Here is a 19,961-nt window from a genome sequence, read left to right as displayed (position 1 = left end):
GTGCCGGAGGACAACACAGATCTGATGGCTCCACTGCAGAATCGCAGGCACCCTATCGGCCACAGGGGTCACTGATGTGCGGTGAACCGTTTTTTTCTCAGCACCCATAGATGCGTATAGTTGGGTCTGGACTACTTACATGACCATTGGCGCCTGCAGCCATATGCACGTTATGCACAGTGTGTACCAGTAATGAGCAAACAGAAGCAGTTAAGTTTGGTTGAAACTTTAAAAAGAGCAAAAATCCCTCATCTAATGATCCAGAAAGAATGTCAGTGTCTTTCTTATATTTAAGTGAATTATACATTTTCCTAATCATTAACACATCAAATCCAAGTTTTGTTATTGATGTTTTATTTTTTTACTGCCGGTTTTGTCGCTAAAAAAAAAAAAAAATGTATATGCCATGCTTAGGGGGTGAGCAATGATTGCATTAGTTGTAGTGACTGTGAGAGTAATGATTAGAAATGAAAACAGCATAACATTTATGCGAGCTAGTTTTTCCCCTAGTTTAAGTCTGTATTTCAAATAGGTTTATTTTTATTGCTGTCATGGACTATTTGGCTGTCACTGTAGTTGCTGTTCTGTCTCGATGGCAGTGTGCTGTGTTCATTCATTTTTAGAAAGGGAAACAATGTGACAATGTAGGTTCTGTGAAACCTCAGGAAAGAACAAAAATGCAGCACTCTGATTGGCTGAAACACTTTCCAGCATGGTGATGCAGAGTCGTTATCTGCATGAGAAGGGCTGTCAGTGTGTTTCTGTTTTTCGAGTACCATGTGAAATATTTCTGGGGGTGCTGCTGCACACGACCCACCCACAAAACACTAAAAACAAATTGAAGTGTGGGGGGGCGGGGGTTAACCAGCAGGCTCTCTGGTGCGTAACTTGAGAAACAGTTCAGCACCAATATTCAAAACAGTTTGCACCCCTGACCTTTTGATTTCTTTTAACAAGCATTATGTACCCCATTCACAAAACTTTAAAGACAGATTTAAGAAACTGCTTTAGGAGTGTTTAAGCAATTACATAGTGCTTTGAAAAACAAGAACAAACGTCTAACCCTCTGTAAGAAGTTTCCCGATCTATAAACTTGATTTAAAATCAATCAAAAACTGTCATTAGCAAAATATTTCTTATAACAGTCCTTAAATTTGTGTGCACTAAATTTCCAAACCACAGAATAGTGTACCATATCTCATCTAAAAGAAAGAATTAGGATTGAGACATAATTAAAAAAAAACACTGTGAACATAATTTAGATTGTTTATTTATCATGTAATCAAATAAACTACACAATTATATTGCAAAAGTCTACCAGAAGCCATAACAGTATTTCTATGTTAGATTTTGAAATGTCACATTTTTTTTTTGTCAGTATTACGTTAAGTATATGGAAAACTACAAAACATTATTGTAATTCAATATATTAATGTAACATTATTCAGCAAGTTTCATTCAACTTTATAAAGCAAAATTAGTTATTTCTATAGGGTGATACGAAACTTTTGGCCATAACTGTACAATGTAAAGTGTAACAATGCAAACGGGTTATGTAAAATAACAAAATGGGATGCCAATTTTGTGGTCTACCAAGATCTTCTGAAGAATGATGCAAATTGTTAACGCGTTAGATGACAAAATAACGGATCCAGATAATGAGCGAAACCACAACAAGGCCATCTGCTTCATTTAAAGGCACTGTTGTAAAGTCACACATTTATTTATTTTTCTCACTTGGACCAGGATGATTACACCATGTGTTCATCCATAACCTGAAATAAACTTTTACATTTCGGTAACATCAAAAGCTCAAACCACAAAATTACAGGGTGGTAAGCATCATTTAAATCAGTAGCGGTCTATCAGAAAAATGATAGGCTTACAAATGTGTTGTTTTGTGGTACCACGGCCTTCACATAATCACTGTGGCATTCCTGGTAGTCATTACGAGCTGTTGCGCTGATTCTTCCACACAAACCCCTAAACCAGACAGGGAAACATTGCATCTCTTGTTGAAAATACCACGTGGGCAATTATTTTCAAACACCAAGTGACAGGATTTATAATTCATGGCAGCATCTGTCTTTGTTTTAGTTAAGAGGATGTGTAAGTAAAGAAACATTATTGTCCTCATTAATAATATTGTAATATTCCCATGGTTCCACATGGAATAAAGACCAAAAGGCAGAGAGCATAACTTTGTGTTTGCTCATTGCGAGCTTTCCTGGAACCTGGTTTTATTAGGCAAGTGAAGACCAGTCAAGAACACTAACAGGAAATGAGATCAGCAGTTGAAAATCCATTAACATTTGTTTGTATTGATTTTTTTTTTTTTTTTTTTTTTTTAACTAGATTAGGCCACTAGACTAGTCACCGTGTCTGGTCTTATCCTTAATAATTACAGAGATACAGGACAAAAGCTTCACTTTGTGATCTTCCTGATCATCAACAACAACCTTTAAGAGAAACTTCACTTCATGCTGTACACACCTGAGGCATGGCTGCGCCCACACAATGTTCTTCTGACAGCTATAATCTCCATGCGTTTCCTTTGTGTACAAATCTGTTTCACTGAAGTATTTATTTATTTATTTATTTTTTTTAATTCAGTCGTTGCCAATTAGTTTTTATTATTTTCTCCCCAATTTGAAATGCCCAATTATTTTTAGGCTCAACTCACTGCTACCACCCCTGCGCTGACTCGGGAGGGGCGAAGATGAACACACGGTGTCCTCTGAAGCGTGTGCCGTCAGCCGCCCGCTTCTTTACACTCTGCAGACTCACCGTGCAGCCGCTTCAGAGCTACAGCGTCGGAGGACAACGCATCTCTGGGCAGCTTACAGGCAAGCCTGCAGGCGCCCGGCCAGACTACAGGGGTCGCTGGTGCGCGGTGAGCCGAGGACACCATGGCCGACCTAACCCTCCCTCCCCCCGGACGACGCTCGGCCAATTGAGCGCCGCCCCCTGGGAGCTCCCGTCCACGGTCGGCTGTGGAATAGCCTGGACTCGAACCGGCGACATCCAGGCTATAGAGCGCATCCTGCACTCTAGTGAGTGCTTTTACTGGATGCGCCACTCGGGAGCCACTGAAGTATTTTTTAACATACATTAACTAAATGTATGGAGTTTGGATTCAGATATTTGGGGACCCTAGTAAAAATAAACAGAATTGGCAATGAAAATGTTGACTGTATAGTAAGTAGGTCACAGAGAATTTTCTTTCATGGCCGCACAGCAAAATGAATGTTTGATTAAAAGGGTATTTTAAAAACCTATTTCTTTCATAGGTTTGCATCACAGACGGTGTTGTAGTTTGATTGGGGTAACTGTCCATTTGCATGTGCCAAACAGCCTGAAACAATGATATACAATATTTCACTATTGTGTTAGATAGCCCCCCCCCCCCCCGTAATGGTTTAGTCCTTTTTTACCATGTTTTAAATGGCCGACTCAGTTTTCATTTTGATCTGATTGCACTAACAGGCTACGGCAGGCAGGCCAGGTATAATTGTGGCTTACTGGTCTTGTGGGTTTCTGTATTACAACTGTGTACTCTACTATAAACATCCAAATCCCAAAGGCCAGATTAAGTTACAGTGCATTAAATGCCAACAAACTAACTTGTGGGTCACACATGCAATTGGTAAGTCCACCCATCTTCACTTTTCCTTTAATGAAACAGTACACTTCGCTTTGTCCCTGAAAACCACATAGCAGTGCTGTGACTAAAAAACTCATGTTGGAGACCTTTGGTTGTATAATTTGTCTCTAAGTTGTTTTTAATGGCAGCAGCCCAGTCTCTGAAGGCTGTGGTTTCTGTGGTTAGATGAAAGTCCCTAAGGCCTGAAGAGGTATGTAAAAAGAGATTGTGCTGTTGTTCCAGTATAACCCTTTGCCCTGGGCTATACGTTTGCATGTTGACAGGTTTCTTGATCCAAGAAAGGAGAATATATATATATATATATATATATATATATATATATATATATATATATATATATATGAGAGAGAGAGAGAGAGAGAGAGAGAGAGAGAGAGAGAGAGAGAGAGAGATCTAGCTCTCTCTCTCTCTCTATATATATATGTATTATATATATATATATATATATATATATATATATACACACACACATATACATATACATATATACACACACACACATATATCATCACAGGTGCTAGTGCTTCAGCACATCAACCCATGGGTTTGAAGGTCACAGCCTCGACCTGGGTGTTGATCTGGTCACACACGGTCATGGTTTGATACAAATACCATTATCATGCAAGACAGATACAGTGCATCCCTGCTCTCTCTCTTTCTCTTATAGCAATCCTACATTAATCTGAAATGGGTTGCTTTAACTCCATCTAAATCCAGTCTAAGACTGGATCCAGTGTTAATCTATCATTGCAATTACTCCAGTGCTAATGCTTTATTTGTATGCAACAAAGATTTTTTTTTTCTTAATTCACAAAGATTTTAGGACCCATGCTACTCTCCAAATGATCACTGGAGACTTCTCCACCCAGCGGTCTGAATGAACACCTAATTCGTATTGTCTTTTCCAAAAGATGTTTAAATTGGAGCTTTTAATCACTGCAATAGCAGCGAGATTCTCACGGGCGCTGGCCTTCCTCTTACCTTCACGTAGAGGGGACAGTAATTGGGTTTGACACAGCACTGGAGTGCAAGGGTGGAAACAGTCAGACAGCAAAGCCATTCTGTCTGTGGTTTAGCTGTTAGAGACCTTTCATTTACTGAATCCTGCTGGGAGAGAAATGTCCTTTGGAGTCTAATACCACAGCGTTTTTTTGAAGGTAGGCAAAATTAGTTGTAGTTATTTTCTTCGTCTCTCTCTCCAGTTCCCCCAAGCTCAATGGGTTTCATTTGAACCACATGGTACAGCTTTGGCTTCAGTACCTTTATGCTCAGTCTCGTTTTTTTTCTGCTGCTTCTCTTCACATTTTTTGCATAATGGAGTCTTCAATATCAAATTCCCTTAAATTCTACTGCTTAAGCACCTCTATTTTCTCACCTAAAATCCCTCACATTCCTCGGCACTGACTCTCTCCGTTCTCCCTTCCTCCTTATTAGTGCTCCTCCATAAGTCCTCCTGAGCTCATCCTCCTGCTAACACTGTCAGCTTCATGCCCACAAACCTATTTGCAATCTCTATTACGGCCAGTGGTAGGGTTACTACTTATCCCTCACTCACGACTTGCCCATTAGCCAGGATGTGTTTTTGCCACATTACTAGTACTGTACACATACACACACACACACCTGCGTTGGTACATTACTAGTTTTTTACCTTTGTATCCTTAGTTTTTTTTTTTTTTGTTTTTTTTTTTAATTATTATTTTCTGAAGCAATATGATTATTATAAGGGAAAAGCACTGCCCTTAAATGCACAACAGGTATACCATATGGGAAGTCGGCCACATATCACAGTTACAGATTTATAGTTACAGAGTCCCTAGTGTGCAGCTTCCTCCCTCGTCAGCAGCACCAGGAGTCATGTCTTGCTGGATTGCTGCCTCCTGGTACATTACCCTGATTAGAGTAGCAGGAGGACCGGGTCAGCTAAGCTTTCAGACAGGCAGAGGGATGTGATGATCTGCTCTCATGTTAACAATCAAAGAAAAGCTCCATTCTGCAACAGGGACCCCGATCTTGTGCTTGTCCTGCCTTTTTTCCTTTAAGGTGCAAATCATTTAACTCATCAGACCTCCCCAGATTCTAATGTAGGTGCACAATACAACAAATTCAGTCATTTTCAGTGCAAAGACTGACTGTTTTGATGCTGCCGACACAACCCCCTCCCTCCCTTTTAAAATAAAAATGCATTTTGCCATGCTAGTATATTGTAAAAATGAAACAAAAAGAAAACAAAACATCAAGCCTACAGTATAACCTCTCAACTTCCTTTTTTACTGCTTCATTTCGACAGACTGGCATCCAATTTCTAAATGACCTCAAGGTTTTAGCCTGGGTGATCTGAACCATGACTATTCAGCATATTTATTACCCCTAAGTGAAATAGTGCTTCCGAGATTCTGCTCAGAATTTGTTTTTCTTTGACTTCCATCTCTGCCCCCGGTCCTCGTTACTGGAGATGACATCATCATCCACTCCATCACTAGGGATTTGAAAAGTTCAGTTTGTTACTATTTTTATTACATATCCTCCAGAGCACAATACTTTATTTCTGTACGTAAAGTTAAATATTGCTCCAAATAGTGCATGCCTGTTATATAGAAAAGATAAAGTGGATTTTCACTGTTTTGCAGCTCTCTGTCATGTTTGCTCAGCTACACAAAATCTTCTGATTTACTATTGCAACATTGTAGGCCTAATTCAAAAGTTTTTAGTTAAACCCTTGCAAGAAAAAAACAATGACATTTGAAGCAAATTTATTTGTATTTGACTAATTAAATATATCATCAATGGTGCATTAATTCAATAATACTGTACTAGGTTTTTTGGTTGCAAAACATCCATTCCTCCAGAAGGATGTAATGGCATTGTAGCAATGTTGCTACATTTTCACATGTTGTAAAATGCAAGATTCCTGAATCCTAGCAAAACATATTAAATTATATTGTGCCTATTAAATGATCGTTTGGTCCTTCCATTCCTTCTGCATGACCAAATAAATAAATGCACCCTCGTAAACCAAACATAGCCCGCTTCATTGTATTTATGTTTTCTCTTCACCCAGCCCCCCACCCCCGCCAGGCAGACTATTGAGAGTTCCATGTTTCATCCAAGCTCCTAGACGTTCTGCTTGATACTTACACAAACATATTTTAAAGGGGGCTGTCAAATACTGTTGCCTGAATACCAGGTATCTGTGTATGTTACTGTAAATAAAAAGTAGAATCCTGATGTTCTGTTTTTTTTGGCACATCAAACCACACACTTTTGTGCACCAACATTGAATACTTCCCAAATGTGAAAACACGGTTGTAAAATGCAATTTGTTTTAGAAGAAGGAGAATAACAATTAATAAATATCATGAACAAGATCACAATGATCCATTTACAAATGACACAAGATGAATAGACTACGTTACTCTCATTAGATTGTGCTAAAGAATGTTCTAACCAACTTCCAATTGGATAACTGGTTATTCTAGGTCTTATAAAAACTAGACGGATTTGGCATTGCAGGATTTAAACACACACAAAAAAAAAGTTTTTAAACTTGCTATTGTCCTCTGGCAACTGTGTTTTACCAATCAACAATAAAAGTGAGTGACTGCCCCAAAGCACCAAAGCATCAATGGCAACTTCATGCCACTAAACAAGAGCATGCTGCTGACCCTGGAACTGGCACTGACTCTGACAGCCATTCGATGCGGGGAAGCCTGCATTTCCTCCAGCTGTGACTGCTCTAAACAATAGGGTGGATCAGACTGAGAGAAATGTCAAGGGTTGAAAAGTAATACGAAAGTTTGTTCCACTGTTCCATAAACCCTGCTGGGCATTTTTCAAAAAGCAACTCCAACTCCCCTCCTTCTGACCTATTGTGCTTATTTATATTAAAAGGAGCTTATAGCTTAGTTTGATATCAATTCCTTTTGATTTGTTGTTTGAAATAATAACTGGCAGGATGTGTGTTTGAAAAGCACTTTCTGCGACCTTCATGTTACTTAGCAAATGAATAATGTATAGTGTGCTGAATCATAGTTATTACTTATTGCATTCTATGTACACTCCGGTATAAATCTTACGTTAAAATGTTGGGGGCTTTAGAGTCAGCTTAAAGTACAGACATTCTAACTGCTTTTTGCACCAATTTTCAACCCTCCTTTTCTGACAGTCTGCGATTGTAATAGGAGTTTAACAGGGTCCTTCCCTGATGATGTACCATTTTACTGTTTGAAGATGGTTGATGCTTTGATACTGTTTAAGCTACAAGACTTTGGTATTGTGAGATGACTTGTTCTTGCACTCAGGAATATTGTATTCCACTGGTGTGTTATTACTTAATTAGGAACCGTTCTTAATATCAGGACTAGCACAGTATGGGGAAATCACAGCTATAGCTTTTACTATAGCTTCAGTAAAGAGTGCCCAGCTGACCTTGGTCAACCTGTACCAAATTCTTTAAAAAAGGCTTTAGTTATTTGACAGGTCAGATTAGAATACAGCAGTTAAGACTTAATAATGCTGAATTAGTGGGAAAGTAAAATGAATTTTAATTGGTAAATATAGGAGTTTTAGTTTCTGCTATGTAGATCACGGGATGGAGTATAAGATTCTTAATACAAGATAACAAGCATACTCCTGCCCGTATCTGTGTCCCAGCAGTAATCGGGGCGTTCCAGTGGCACTGACCCTAATAAAAAGCCACATGCCTGTGAGGGACTGTGGGGATGGGAATTTCTGAATCACAAGGAAGAACCTTTCAACACCGCGAATGACTGTAGGGCCTGGGGATATGTATATTTATTTTTCAGTGTTTAGACACAGCGAGTTCAATGTTCACGAGCACATCCTTAACCCTGTCTATGATCCACCACATCAACACACAACCCTGCGAGGCTGGACACATGCCGAGAGCCAAAACACTGTGCAGCTTTGAAACTCATACTGAATAACAGCACATGTTTTGTCCATTCTGCTGCATTTTTTTATTATTTCACATACAAGAGACCAAAATGACACTGACTGATTCGTTTTGCAGTGAAATCTCCGAGCTTGCAGTTCTTTAGAAAGCTGTTTATAACACCATAGGTACTGTGTCAATGTAAGCATAAATGATGTACACAGTGCTTTAAAGCTAGAAATAGTTCATTTCAAACCTAATTTACTGTATATCTAAGACTAATCTAATTTCAATGTCTTGATTTAAAGTGTTCTCCTAACTGTAAGTATACTATGCTAGCTGGTTTCATTTGCAATTGCCATGTTATGTAGTGCCAGGCTGATCATCGCTTGCAAGCTTTCCCATTGCAGGGCTCCTTCAGTCCCCAGTGTCTGGTAATAACACCTGCTGAAAGAGGATGTCCTGTAGCAGCTGTGAATTCACCCACAGCCACTGCTCATCAATGTCTGCTTCTTGTTAAGCAGCTCGTGCTGGCTTTACTGGCCAGGGTTATTATCTCAAGCTCTGGTTTTCCCACCTCCCCTAAAAAGAGGCCTGCTTCTTTTCCCATTATAACAAAAATAGACATGCCAGCTACATTGTCATCCAAAAATGCACCGAGTTCTTACCGTAAAACAAAAAAAAAACATCTAATTTCACATGTACAGTGCTTTTCATATGCAATTACCATGTAGATCCCCTCAAAGCGATCTGCACAGTAAAATTGCTCTGCTTTAGAATGGGACAATGCAAGTTGAATTATTCAAGCATTGTTTCAATGTGAGCTGGCTATTAGCCCCTCTAGGGAAGGAATTTTAATGATAGGGGGGGAAAGCGTCACGCTAAAAGCTTCTCATTTGCAATACTGGGAGATATCCAAAAGGCCAGCAAACTGCACATGCTAAGACTGGACCCTATTAAGTAACTGATGTAGCAAAGAGCTATATTAAAAAAACAAGAAAAGACAGGACTAAGATATTAAGGGGTCCACTATAGAGTTTACACTGCCAGGAGCCAGGAAAGACAAGATTAGTTCAGTGTGCTGGCAAAACCTTGAACAGCATCAGATTTGTTCAGCGCAAGGATCAGATTCAACAAAGTAGTGGCTCAGACAATGGTTTTGACCCACTGTTGGGATGTAAAATCTGAAGGTACCAGAACACCACTAAAATATTAATTCGCTTAAACAAGAATTCAAATACAAATTCACATTTTATTTGTACACTGAACTTCTAGAAACAGATATTACAGGCAATGCATTTATCTTATTTCTACAAGTATTTCCAAAGTGTCTCTCTCCATCTTGAATCAGACAGTTGTGCGATAGATGCCAGTCATGTGACTTAGCTTGCCTATTATGCAACTACAGCACAGCTGCCTACAGAAGATAGCACTGGAACAGCATTCTGGCTTGACTTCACCACTGTTCTCTAGACCTTATTCCATCTCAAGAGACATGATGAGCTTGCTGTCATGTGACAGATTTGTCTTGAAAAATTCATGCTGCATGGATTCCATGAAAAATCTAAACTTGAATTTATCCCAAGCCTTAAGTAAACAAATTTGGAGGTGGGGGTGGGGTGGGGCGGGGGGGGGGGATTTGCCTTCACCATCCATAGAAATGATGCATCTCCTCCTGTATGTACTCTGGTATATCAATCTTTCAATCAATCTTCATGTTATATAGCACCTTTCATAGTGGACCACCATCACAAAGCGCTTTACTAGATGCAGTATACTGTACTATGGTAAAAGAATATTGAAACAGTGGCCAACTGGTGAGAGCTGAGAACTGGGGAATAAAATTTAACATGGATTCTGATTACAGGTCAGTCATTGTCAACTGCATGACCCTGAACCAGTAAAACAGGAAGCAAGATGTATAAGATGTCCACTGGAACCGACACGAGGCCTCTGAAGCTGGCTATGCTTAGGAAAAAAGTGACTGGCCACCAAGGTATTATTGTAGTGGCACAGCTCGGCCACGTACTTAAAACAGAAACACCAAAATCCGGACCTGAGATTCTAGTGGAACAAAACAGTGTTACTAAAAGCGTTCAGGACATTTACTCTTACTTTCTCTCTTTAAGGTCTGGGTTAACTGAAGCTTTGAGGTGGGGGATAAAGCAGCAGGATCCCTCTAATCTGCTCAGCGGCTGCGCCACTTACTTGTGAATTTGGGCTTGGCACTCTATTCAAGTTCCTCCCTGACCTCAAATTGCTCCTGCACTCCTGGCGATGGAGGAGCCAGTCTCTGGAATTAGCCCCTGATATTTGAGACATCGTGCTGTTTCTGCAGCTTCCCGTCAGTTTCCACAAACACTCCAGGGATATTTGCTTAACTTATCGGATCAATTATATAACATCCCATCGAATAAGAAAAGCAATGAATCACATACAAGATTTAGGCAATAAGTAAAGCATTGCTTTACATGTTTAAGTGTTATCTTGTTCTGTGCATATTTCCAAAGGGTTCTGTGTAATTATTTACAGATTCTACAGATAAACAGCACCTGCTGTCCAATCTCATTACAATAGTACCCATGACTCGCTACAAGGCAGACACATTCGATGTGGTTTTGTGTTTAACATTTCTTTAACCACTTCTGACTTCTGACATTGTACTGTTATTGGAAAAGACATGTGCTCTGCTGCTGTGTACCGTAGTCAGGATATTGTAATTGGGGTTTGGCATTAAAAATACTAGTTTGATTGTTACATAAGAAAAATATTTACCAGATTTGTCTCAGTTGTCTGTGTTAGTCCACTTTGAAGTACTTAGCTTACTTCTGTGAGATCAAAACCAATGAAAATCACAACATGTGGATAATCAATGTTACGATACAAGAGCAAGTAGCTTCTTGATAGGCTCTGTAAAGCAGTAGTTAATTTATTGAATCCAGGAACCAATTCAACGCAAGTACAATTTAAAAAGAACTGCAAGATAAGAACCAATTAATTCATTAGAATTCTTCTAGGAGATGCATGGGTAAAAAGTATAAGCCCACCAAGAATATAACTGAATTTGTCAATAACACACTTTTTGGATTAGAAGATTGTGGGCTTTGACTTTAGCCACAGCTCACTCAACCTAGACCTGTCCATAAAGTGGAAGAAAGTTGATCTGGCTAAAACAAAAATTAGCATGGAGAATTAACTCAGGTCATCACTCACAGCCCATAACCCCTAGCTGTACATTCCCATTTAAACTCACAACACAGGTGCTGTGTTGCTGTGTGGCTTTCAAAAATAAAACAATCCTGATCTCATAGGAAGACATGTAACCATACGCATTACATTACTGTCTCTTCTCATAAAAAATGTTCTGCAGGGATAACTGCACACACCTCCTCCGGAAACAGCAGGGTGGACCACCAGGGAGAAAAAGGATCATAAAGGTTAAAAAACACTCCCTGCGAAAAACTCTCTTGTTAAACAAATATTTAAATTCTTAGTAACATCTCACCTCGGAACAGACAGGGTCCCCCCCCCCCCATACCCTTCCCAGTGTGCAGTAGAGCCTGCCACAGGGCCATCACAACCACTTAACTCGGGGTGGTTAATGATTGCCAGCGAGAAGCAGAGGCCCCGCAGCTGTGAGCCATCTTCCTCACCAGGTCTCCATGACCTCATCTCCTGCTCCTCCCAGGATGCACTTCATCAGCTTATCTCTGCGTAAAAGTGGCAAGAACTGTCAGAAGTGAGAGGGCAAAGGGCCTGCATCCTGGGCATGTTCATAGGAAATGCCTGGCACCCTGCTTGTACGTGCGGGTCTTGGCCGGTCTAATCAAAACACAGCTGACTCCCACAACTTATTTACTGTATCTTTCAGAGCCAACACTGTTATATTAAAAGCTGACTTGAGCAAACTCAAAGACCTTCATGTTCTGTGTTAGAGAAGAAGTGGACAACGGTCTTATTAATGTCAAAAGCTTGCAGAGGGATTGACATCAATGGCATACTGCATCGGCAATGAAAAAGGCTGCTGGAGTAATTATACAGGGGGTGGTGGGGGGGGGCTGCTCAGAATTCATCCATAACTTCAAACACTTCAAAACATACCACCTGAATAAAACCAAACTTCAGCCCAGTATCACAGAAACTCGCAACAGACACCAGATAGGCAGTGGTGCATTTTCATTTACCAGTAAGAACATGCCTGTCAACTTTGAGGCTTTGACTCTAGGAAACGTAGAATATGTTGGATTGACGTTGTTTCCAGTTGATGTCAACTGGGACAAACTCTCAGTGTTTCCCTCTGTTTCAAGCAAGTACCCATAGTTTACTGTACTTGACTGGCAGACGTAGTAGCCGAATAGTCTACAGACCTTGTATATTGCACATGCCTCACCATAGGAAGGAAATATACCAGTATGAGATTAAAAACAAAAAGTTGAAAGCGAGCCATCAGGGGGATAAAGTCTTTCTTTGTTTTTTAACCATCCAGGCCCTAAGTTGGCTACATTTGGATTAACTAAAGCATAAATACCCTTATGTTCAGAGTTCAGACCGTGGGGTTGTTTTGAGTCATCCACTGTAATTTCTGTGTTTAATACCTGTGACTTAAGCCTCTGTATTTAGTGCTTACAGAATGTTTCTTTGTAACCTCCAAGCAAAGCAATTTTCCAAGGTCAGATGATGTTTTGAATTATTCCAGTCCTATTTTCTCCACACTGTTATAAAATCAGACCTTTCAATTGATTTTTTTTCCCTTGGGTTGAAAACGCAATTAATTAAAACTAAGATTGCTTGTTCCCAAGAAAAAAAATGGTAATTTACTTACGTGGAAGGCCCTTGGCCTGTGGACACAGGCTGTTGTCTGGAAGCCTGGGCAGTGCTCTCAGTCTGACTCCTTGTGACGTTCCTTCTCTGGGTATTTCCTGTTTTTCTCCTGTCTGATGAGGATGTGGCGGGACGGACAGGCTGATAGACCCTAGATGAGCCATCTAGGACATATACCTGCTCAGGGGCCCTCTCTTCACACCGGGAGCCCTGGAACCCAGAGCGACAAACACAGGTCTGGGGTCGGCTGCAGGAGCCCCTGTTCTGGCAAGGTGGGTTGCAATCAGCTGGAAATCAAAGAAAATGACCCCCTTAAAATACAACAGATTGCACTTTTATTAAACGTTTAGGCATTTACTACTGTAGATCAACGTCCATAACCGGATATTTATGCTATAACAATGATTTATACCAGTGCCATATGACCAGATGGAACTGATAAATAATTGAGTTGGTAGAAATGGTTGGGTTTAAAATTAGCCTTTTCTTATGTAGGTACAAAATGTACATTTTCATATCAGTGGAAGAAAGAACACTAAAGTATATAAGCCAAAGCCCAGTAAAATATATTCAAACTAGAAGTTGGCACGGGTAGAAAATCGGAACCAGGTACCCGTCGTGAAAAACACCCTGATACCCGGGACTTTTTCGGGTAATGATTAAAAAAAATAATAATAATAAAAATAAAATCACATATATTAATGTTTTAAGTGCATGATACATATTTAAATATTATATAGTACACATACATTTAGTCCCTTCAGATCTGTAGATGTGTGTAACCTGTTATAGCACTGGAAACATCAAAATAATAATAATAATAATAATAATAATAATAATAATGTGTGTTATTGTTTTGTGTAAAATATTGACATCCTGTCAGTTGAGAAAAGGCATTATGCAAAGCTTGTTTTTTAACATTGTCTTTATTACACCAGCCAGACCCGCGCTTCTGAAATTAATAATGGTCGGGTCGGGTAATTTAAAACTCGGGTTTTTCGGGTACCAGTGCCGACCTCGAATTAAAACCATACATATAGGTTTATACATGGTCAGCTACCATTATAAATGTATTCTATTTTAATGAAATGCTCCTGGGTGTTGTGTTCACAGTACTTCCATTTGGTGTATGATTGTAAAACAGCAACCTTGTTTGCGAGTTGCCTGCTGCCCTGTGCCATGAAATGCTCTTTAAAAGGAAGTCCTTATCCCAGAAGGCTTTTTCAATTCATATATCTCCTGGATGACACCCTGGGAAGGCTCTCATGTGATCCCAATACACTATAAATCAGGTCACATCTTTCTGTGCTAAAACTAACAGTCCTGGTTTGCCCAAGGCAGTGGCATTTTAACTGGCTCTTATTTTTTATTGACACAGATGCTGAACATTTACAGCAGAAGAAAACAGTGCAGAAATAAACTTGCTTCCTTTTGTTTTTCTTTCTGGAGCAGTTAAAATATTTACTTCTACCTGCAACGTTTCCAGCAATTGTGGCTGTGATTTTTTTTTTTTTGCACCCACAGTCCTGTGCGAAATACAAGCAAGCAGAGCGCACATATTCTTCCAAGTCTCTTTATGCATGCTCGCAATCCATCATTTCATTGTTGGCTTCTATTCCAAGAGATGAGTTTATAATACAACTTTATGATAAAACCAGCTGAGCTTCCTCTTTTGGAAGATGTTAGGAGGAACAATAAAAACATCTGGTATGGCATAACCATAACATTTAATAAACAAACCTATCTTGTCTATAGGATATGACATGTGTTTAATAGCAGTGCATTGCAGTCAGTAAGCGATGTTTGCTAGTCAAGATGTAATTACAACATTATTATAACCAGAGCTTACAAAGCATCTGTGTATTCCATTGGTTCCTGGAAAGAAACTTGTGTTGGAGCAGCTTTAAGGAGCTTAACCTACCAGTGCAGCAGGGCTTCCTGATGTGTGTTTCCTATAGCAGGATTAATTTATACAAACTACACTACAACTTGCATGTAATACACTACATTGCAGCCTTCCAGTTTTTACCTGCAGAAAAGAATTTAGAACAAACACGTTTCTCTGCAGTTTGAAAGCCAGGACGATGCCCACCCAGGTGGGGCAGTTGGAATCACGGGGGTCTCTTTTGACGTGATATAAAAAGGCAGGAGAGGCAGGCAGGAAAGAAACAGAAGAAAACACTGATGATCAAAGACACACATTTCCTTTTTTTTTTTTTTTTTAAGAAATGAATTGTTGCAAAACTTTTCAACTGCCTCCATTATATTATATATCCAGGATGAATGTGCAGCTCTCAAAACAAGGTGGCCAGTGGTTGGGAGAGAGGTCTTTCATTTCAGGGTAACAGTCCTGAACAAATCAGCGACAGCTGCACGTCACACTAGTTTGCAAGCCCTGTAAAACTTCCTTAACAAGCTCCTCAAAGCCTGCATTATACATTAAGCCAGACCATCAGCTGTGGTATTACAAGACCATATAAAACGGAAACCATCATCAATGAAAGCATCTTCGGATCATACACCCATCCATTTCCAAATAACTCCAGCAAATCAACATTTATAGCAAGCAACTGGCTAATCTAGAAAAGTAATTTCCCCTTGGCAGAGCACAAACTCTGGCTCCTCTTCTGCTATAATAAATGCAGCTAAACAGGGAACACTTGACTTTTGTTCCAAAATCTATATTGTTCTAAGTATATTTTGCCTGGGTCGAGTGTTTTTTTCACAGGTATGGAAATTCTTCAATACAACGGGTTCTACCTCAGGTACCACTGTGGAATATGCTACAGTATATGCTTGCTTTTCTTTCTACCATGCCTTTTCTTACTGTATTCCACCTAAACAGTTTACACCATTGCTTCCTGGCAGTCACACCCCCCCACCCCCACTTCTGAAGATTTCTATATTGCTGAAGGAGTTTTTTTCATCAAACACCACTGATGAGAGCAGGTTTATTCAGACCACTGCTGTTTAGAGCATTAAAATAGTTTACGCCTTCTCTTTTTTAATGAGAGCAGACAAGATAAATGGAGGGCAGCCCCCGAGCACCTTGTTTTATGTGGAGGTTGTCTACACCGTATAAGCTGGCAATGATTGTCCCATGTATTTATTTTCTCAGCCTGGACGTCTCTATCTTTATTTATCATCTTTGACCCCCTGGTGCATCCTCATATGGCTACAATGCAGTGGTTGTAGGAGCCCACATGATCAACAATGCTAGCCATTTTCTAAAAAAAGGCCCCATGTCTGTAGGGCACTCGAATACAAGTGCTTGCGGATTTTGGAGGTTAATGAAGAATGTTAATGCGAAGTCCATTAAGAACTCCCTTAAATGTTCTCTTCATTCAGGTTCACAAATGACCCCCCCCCCCCCTGCCATTTATGTTTGACTACCCAAGAGCCTCATTAAGCTCAAACCTGTGTTTAAACATCATCCACTTAGTTTTTTCAAACTCCATTTCAGACACAATTTCACATGCTATTCTGCGAGTCAAGATTAGGATTGATGCAAAACCTGCGAGTGTCAGCAATGAATATTTTACTGAATTGATATTAAGAATATTTTTGTTGCGCACTACAGGCTTATGACTTTTTTTCTACTGAATTTAGAATTGCGTATCCCGTTTCACTTTCACAATAGCCTCATTCAACTGTCTGCTTTACATCGCTCCGATTTCAATTCGTCTGTTTCCTGTGGTGCGTCATAGATATAACATTCACTTCAATAGCTGCTTTGTACGTTTTATTCATTGTAATATCATTTTGCAGCATTGGTCAATTATATCCAATTAGAGTCCAGGTGTAATATATCTGTAATCAATGACTGACTGAAACTGAAGAAGCTTCAGGTCCAGTTGGGGAATGTTTCAGCAAGGAAAGATGCATGATTGAAGCATTTGTCTAATAGAATACTTTTTTATGCAAAATATATATTTTTTTTATAAAATCTCTATTTCCATTTCCCTAGGCTGAAGAGACCACATTAGAACCATTGCGATAGAGAAGGAGCATGGCATTACAATCAAATGAAGTCCCAGTTTAAGAATGCTGGGAACAATCCCTAAATACCTTTACTAAACATTTTCAAAACTAAAAAACAGCTTGAAATTCAAATAGAATAAAATACAAATTGAACTTTAATATCTGACAAAATGTATATGATTTATTTTACGGCTCTTCAACACAACACACATTTATTTCACCTTTTTGGTAGACTACGATATCACCTAGGAGTCTATTTCTTTAAAAATGTTTTTTTTTTTATCTTTGTTATTCACAACATTTACTGAATGTTCCACAGTTCAGTTTGAGGTTGTGATATTTTTGTTTCTTGGGTACAGCACACAGCTTTTTAAAATCAAATTACTTTCATAAAAGACTAACATATTAGGGGAGAATAATGTGTCAAGTCTGCTTTGTTTTTCTTGTGCTGTTTGGCTAGTTCGTTAATTATCTTTTGACACATTGACACAATATACATTAAATGCTTAGAAAGTGCTTTACCATGCTTTCACTATTATGTCCTTGACTTTCTTATGCTTTAACCAAGTAGAGTATAGCGCATTTCTGTAAGGAGTAGCATGTGGTCTATGTAAAGTAACAATTCACCAAAACAGAAATGCTTTGAAACCAGTAAATACATTTCAAAACAACTTCTATATATTAGTAGAAGACCTTTAGAGAGTAATTGATATACAGCATGACATGCTGCATTTAGCAGAATTGGGCCTATGGGGATAAAGAAAAGTGTTCCATGTGAAAATGTGTTATTTGCAGGTCATGGAACAATCAACCTCATTGTGCAATCTATACCTTGTGTCTCGTATCGCTGTTTAACGATCTTTTCATAAAAATATTTCTGCATTAGGTAAAGCCGAAAACTATGGGAGTTTCAAATATTTACACTCAACGATTAAAAATCATCTCCATATGTTAAACCACACGGCATTTTGGTAGAATAAATCAAATATGACATGGATATGTTCAAAACTGTGAATGTCTTTGAGTAATGTTTTAAACATGGGTGTCAACCTCTTGGAATTCAAGCGACGCAAATGGAAAACCATCACAGCAGAAGGCTTGACGTATAAAATCAAAATAAATTAGAATAAACTAAATTTGCAGGTGATCAAAACAAGCATGGCATATAAGACTCTGTTCTAAAAGTAAATGTGGAAATGTCATGAACAGGTTTGCTTCCCCTTTCCAATCGCCCTGACTAATATATTCACTATCACAGAACAGTGATCGGAAGCTACTTGATGTCACAGTTGGAAGTGATCTGGGTTGTCTCTTGCCAGTTTTCAATATGTTGTACTATATGCCGGTTGAACTTTGTATATCGCTGACAGATTACAGCTGGTTTAAAAAGCAGCTTCAAGGATCATAACCCACACTGGGCACATCCAACCCATTACCTCAGCCTTAGCTCAATTACATTGGCTCCTGCTACGGTCTTGTATTGATTACAAGGTCCCTCCAATGGCCTATAAAGCTCTCCCAAATGTCAGGTTGAGTTATCTCTCTGAACTACTAACCGCTCGTGCTCTTAGCTGTTCTCCAGGGTCCTGTTATCCTGGCCTTGCCACACCAATGTCTTGGGGGGTGTACAGAATGCTTCAGTGGTCATTAGACTTTGTATCTCAAGAGATCCAGGAAACATACCACAATTGTCCAGGTAGCTGCCGTATAGTGAACAATATAGCCAAACACTAAAGACTATTCTAACCTTCAGGCACCAGTAAACACAACTAGAGTGTTCACAAGGGAAGCCATTGGTTTAGATTAGAAGCAGCTCCCTCTGCATGTGGTTTACAGATTTCACATCAAGCTACTTCTTAATATGTTCTGCATATGACGTTACCCAATTTAAGAAATTGTAACAAAGAACTTGGAGGCGCATTTGGCATGTAAACCTAAACATACAGTACAAGATTACGAACGGTGTCTCCAAAGTGGAAGGTTTAAATCTTTTTCCAATAACAGTATGAATATGATCAAATTAAGAAGGAATTCTGAAACAGGGTAAGATTTTCATTTGGAAGCTGAAGCAGACTTGATGCATGAAAAAGTTATTTTAAGGTTGGAAGGGGGCCCTAAGCAGCCCAGCAGGCCAAAGAAAGCTGGAATGCAATCAAAAAGCAACTTTATTCAACTTGATATGGGACTGTCTAAGAAAGCTTGAGAAATACTGTACTTCCTTTCATATAAAGGGATCTTTGATCTGTTTTTTTTATAGACTTTAATTTTCTTTCTTGTGGCATCATCGGTCAGCTACAGGGTAAATCAATTCAGAAATGCTGACGTCAGATACGATGTTAATTGTTGCTTTTCTTCCTTTAGCTGCACATAAAACAGCATGCTTGTTGTGCTGTATTGTGGGGTCTAAATTACAAAACAGTATGGGTAATAAAACTGTAATTACTGTAATGCTTCATATTGTTTTCGTCATATTGTAGAGAAAATGCTTAGCATTCTGTTTTTGAAATTAGAAGGCGGCACCACATTATTTTCTCAACGTTCAGCAAACTAGAACTTACACCCTTTATGGTGGTAGTATTTAAGCAGTACCATATAAGTTTA

At 39.2% G+C, this 19,961-nt stretch overlaps 1 protein-coding gene across 1 annotated transcript in view; it reads right to left on the bottom strand.

Moving 5' to 3' along the window:
* LOC117422309 (latent-transforming growth factor beta-binding protein 2-like) overlaps positions 1 to 19,961 on the bottom strand; it is a 96,831-nt gene that overhangs the window by 63,985 nt on the left and 12,885 nt on the right. Inside the window, exon 3 of the mRNA XM_058987902.1 lies at positions 13,381 to 13,666. Coding sequence (XP_058843885.1) covers positions 13,381 to 13,666 — 286 coding nt within the window. The remainder of the gene's footprint in view (positions 1 to 13,380; positions 13,667 to 19,961) is intronic.

This window comes from Acipenser ruthenus, chromosome 15 (genome assembly GCF_902713425.1).
Source record: "Acipenser ruthenus chromosome 15, fAciRut3.2 maternal haplotype, whole genome shotgun sequence".
NCBI lineage: Eukaryota > Metazoa > Chordata > Actinopteri > Acipenseriformes > Acipenseridae > Acipenser > Acipenser ruthenus.
This window is presented reverse-complemented; position numbering and strand designations above follow the sequence as displayed.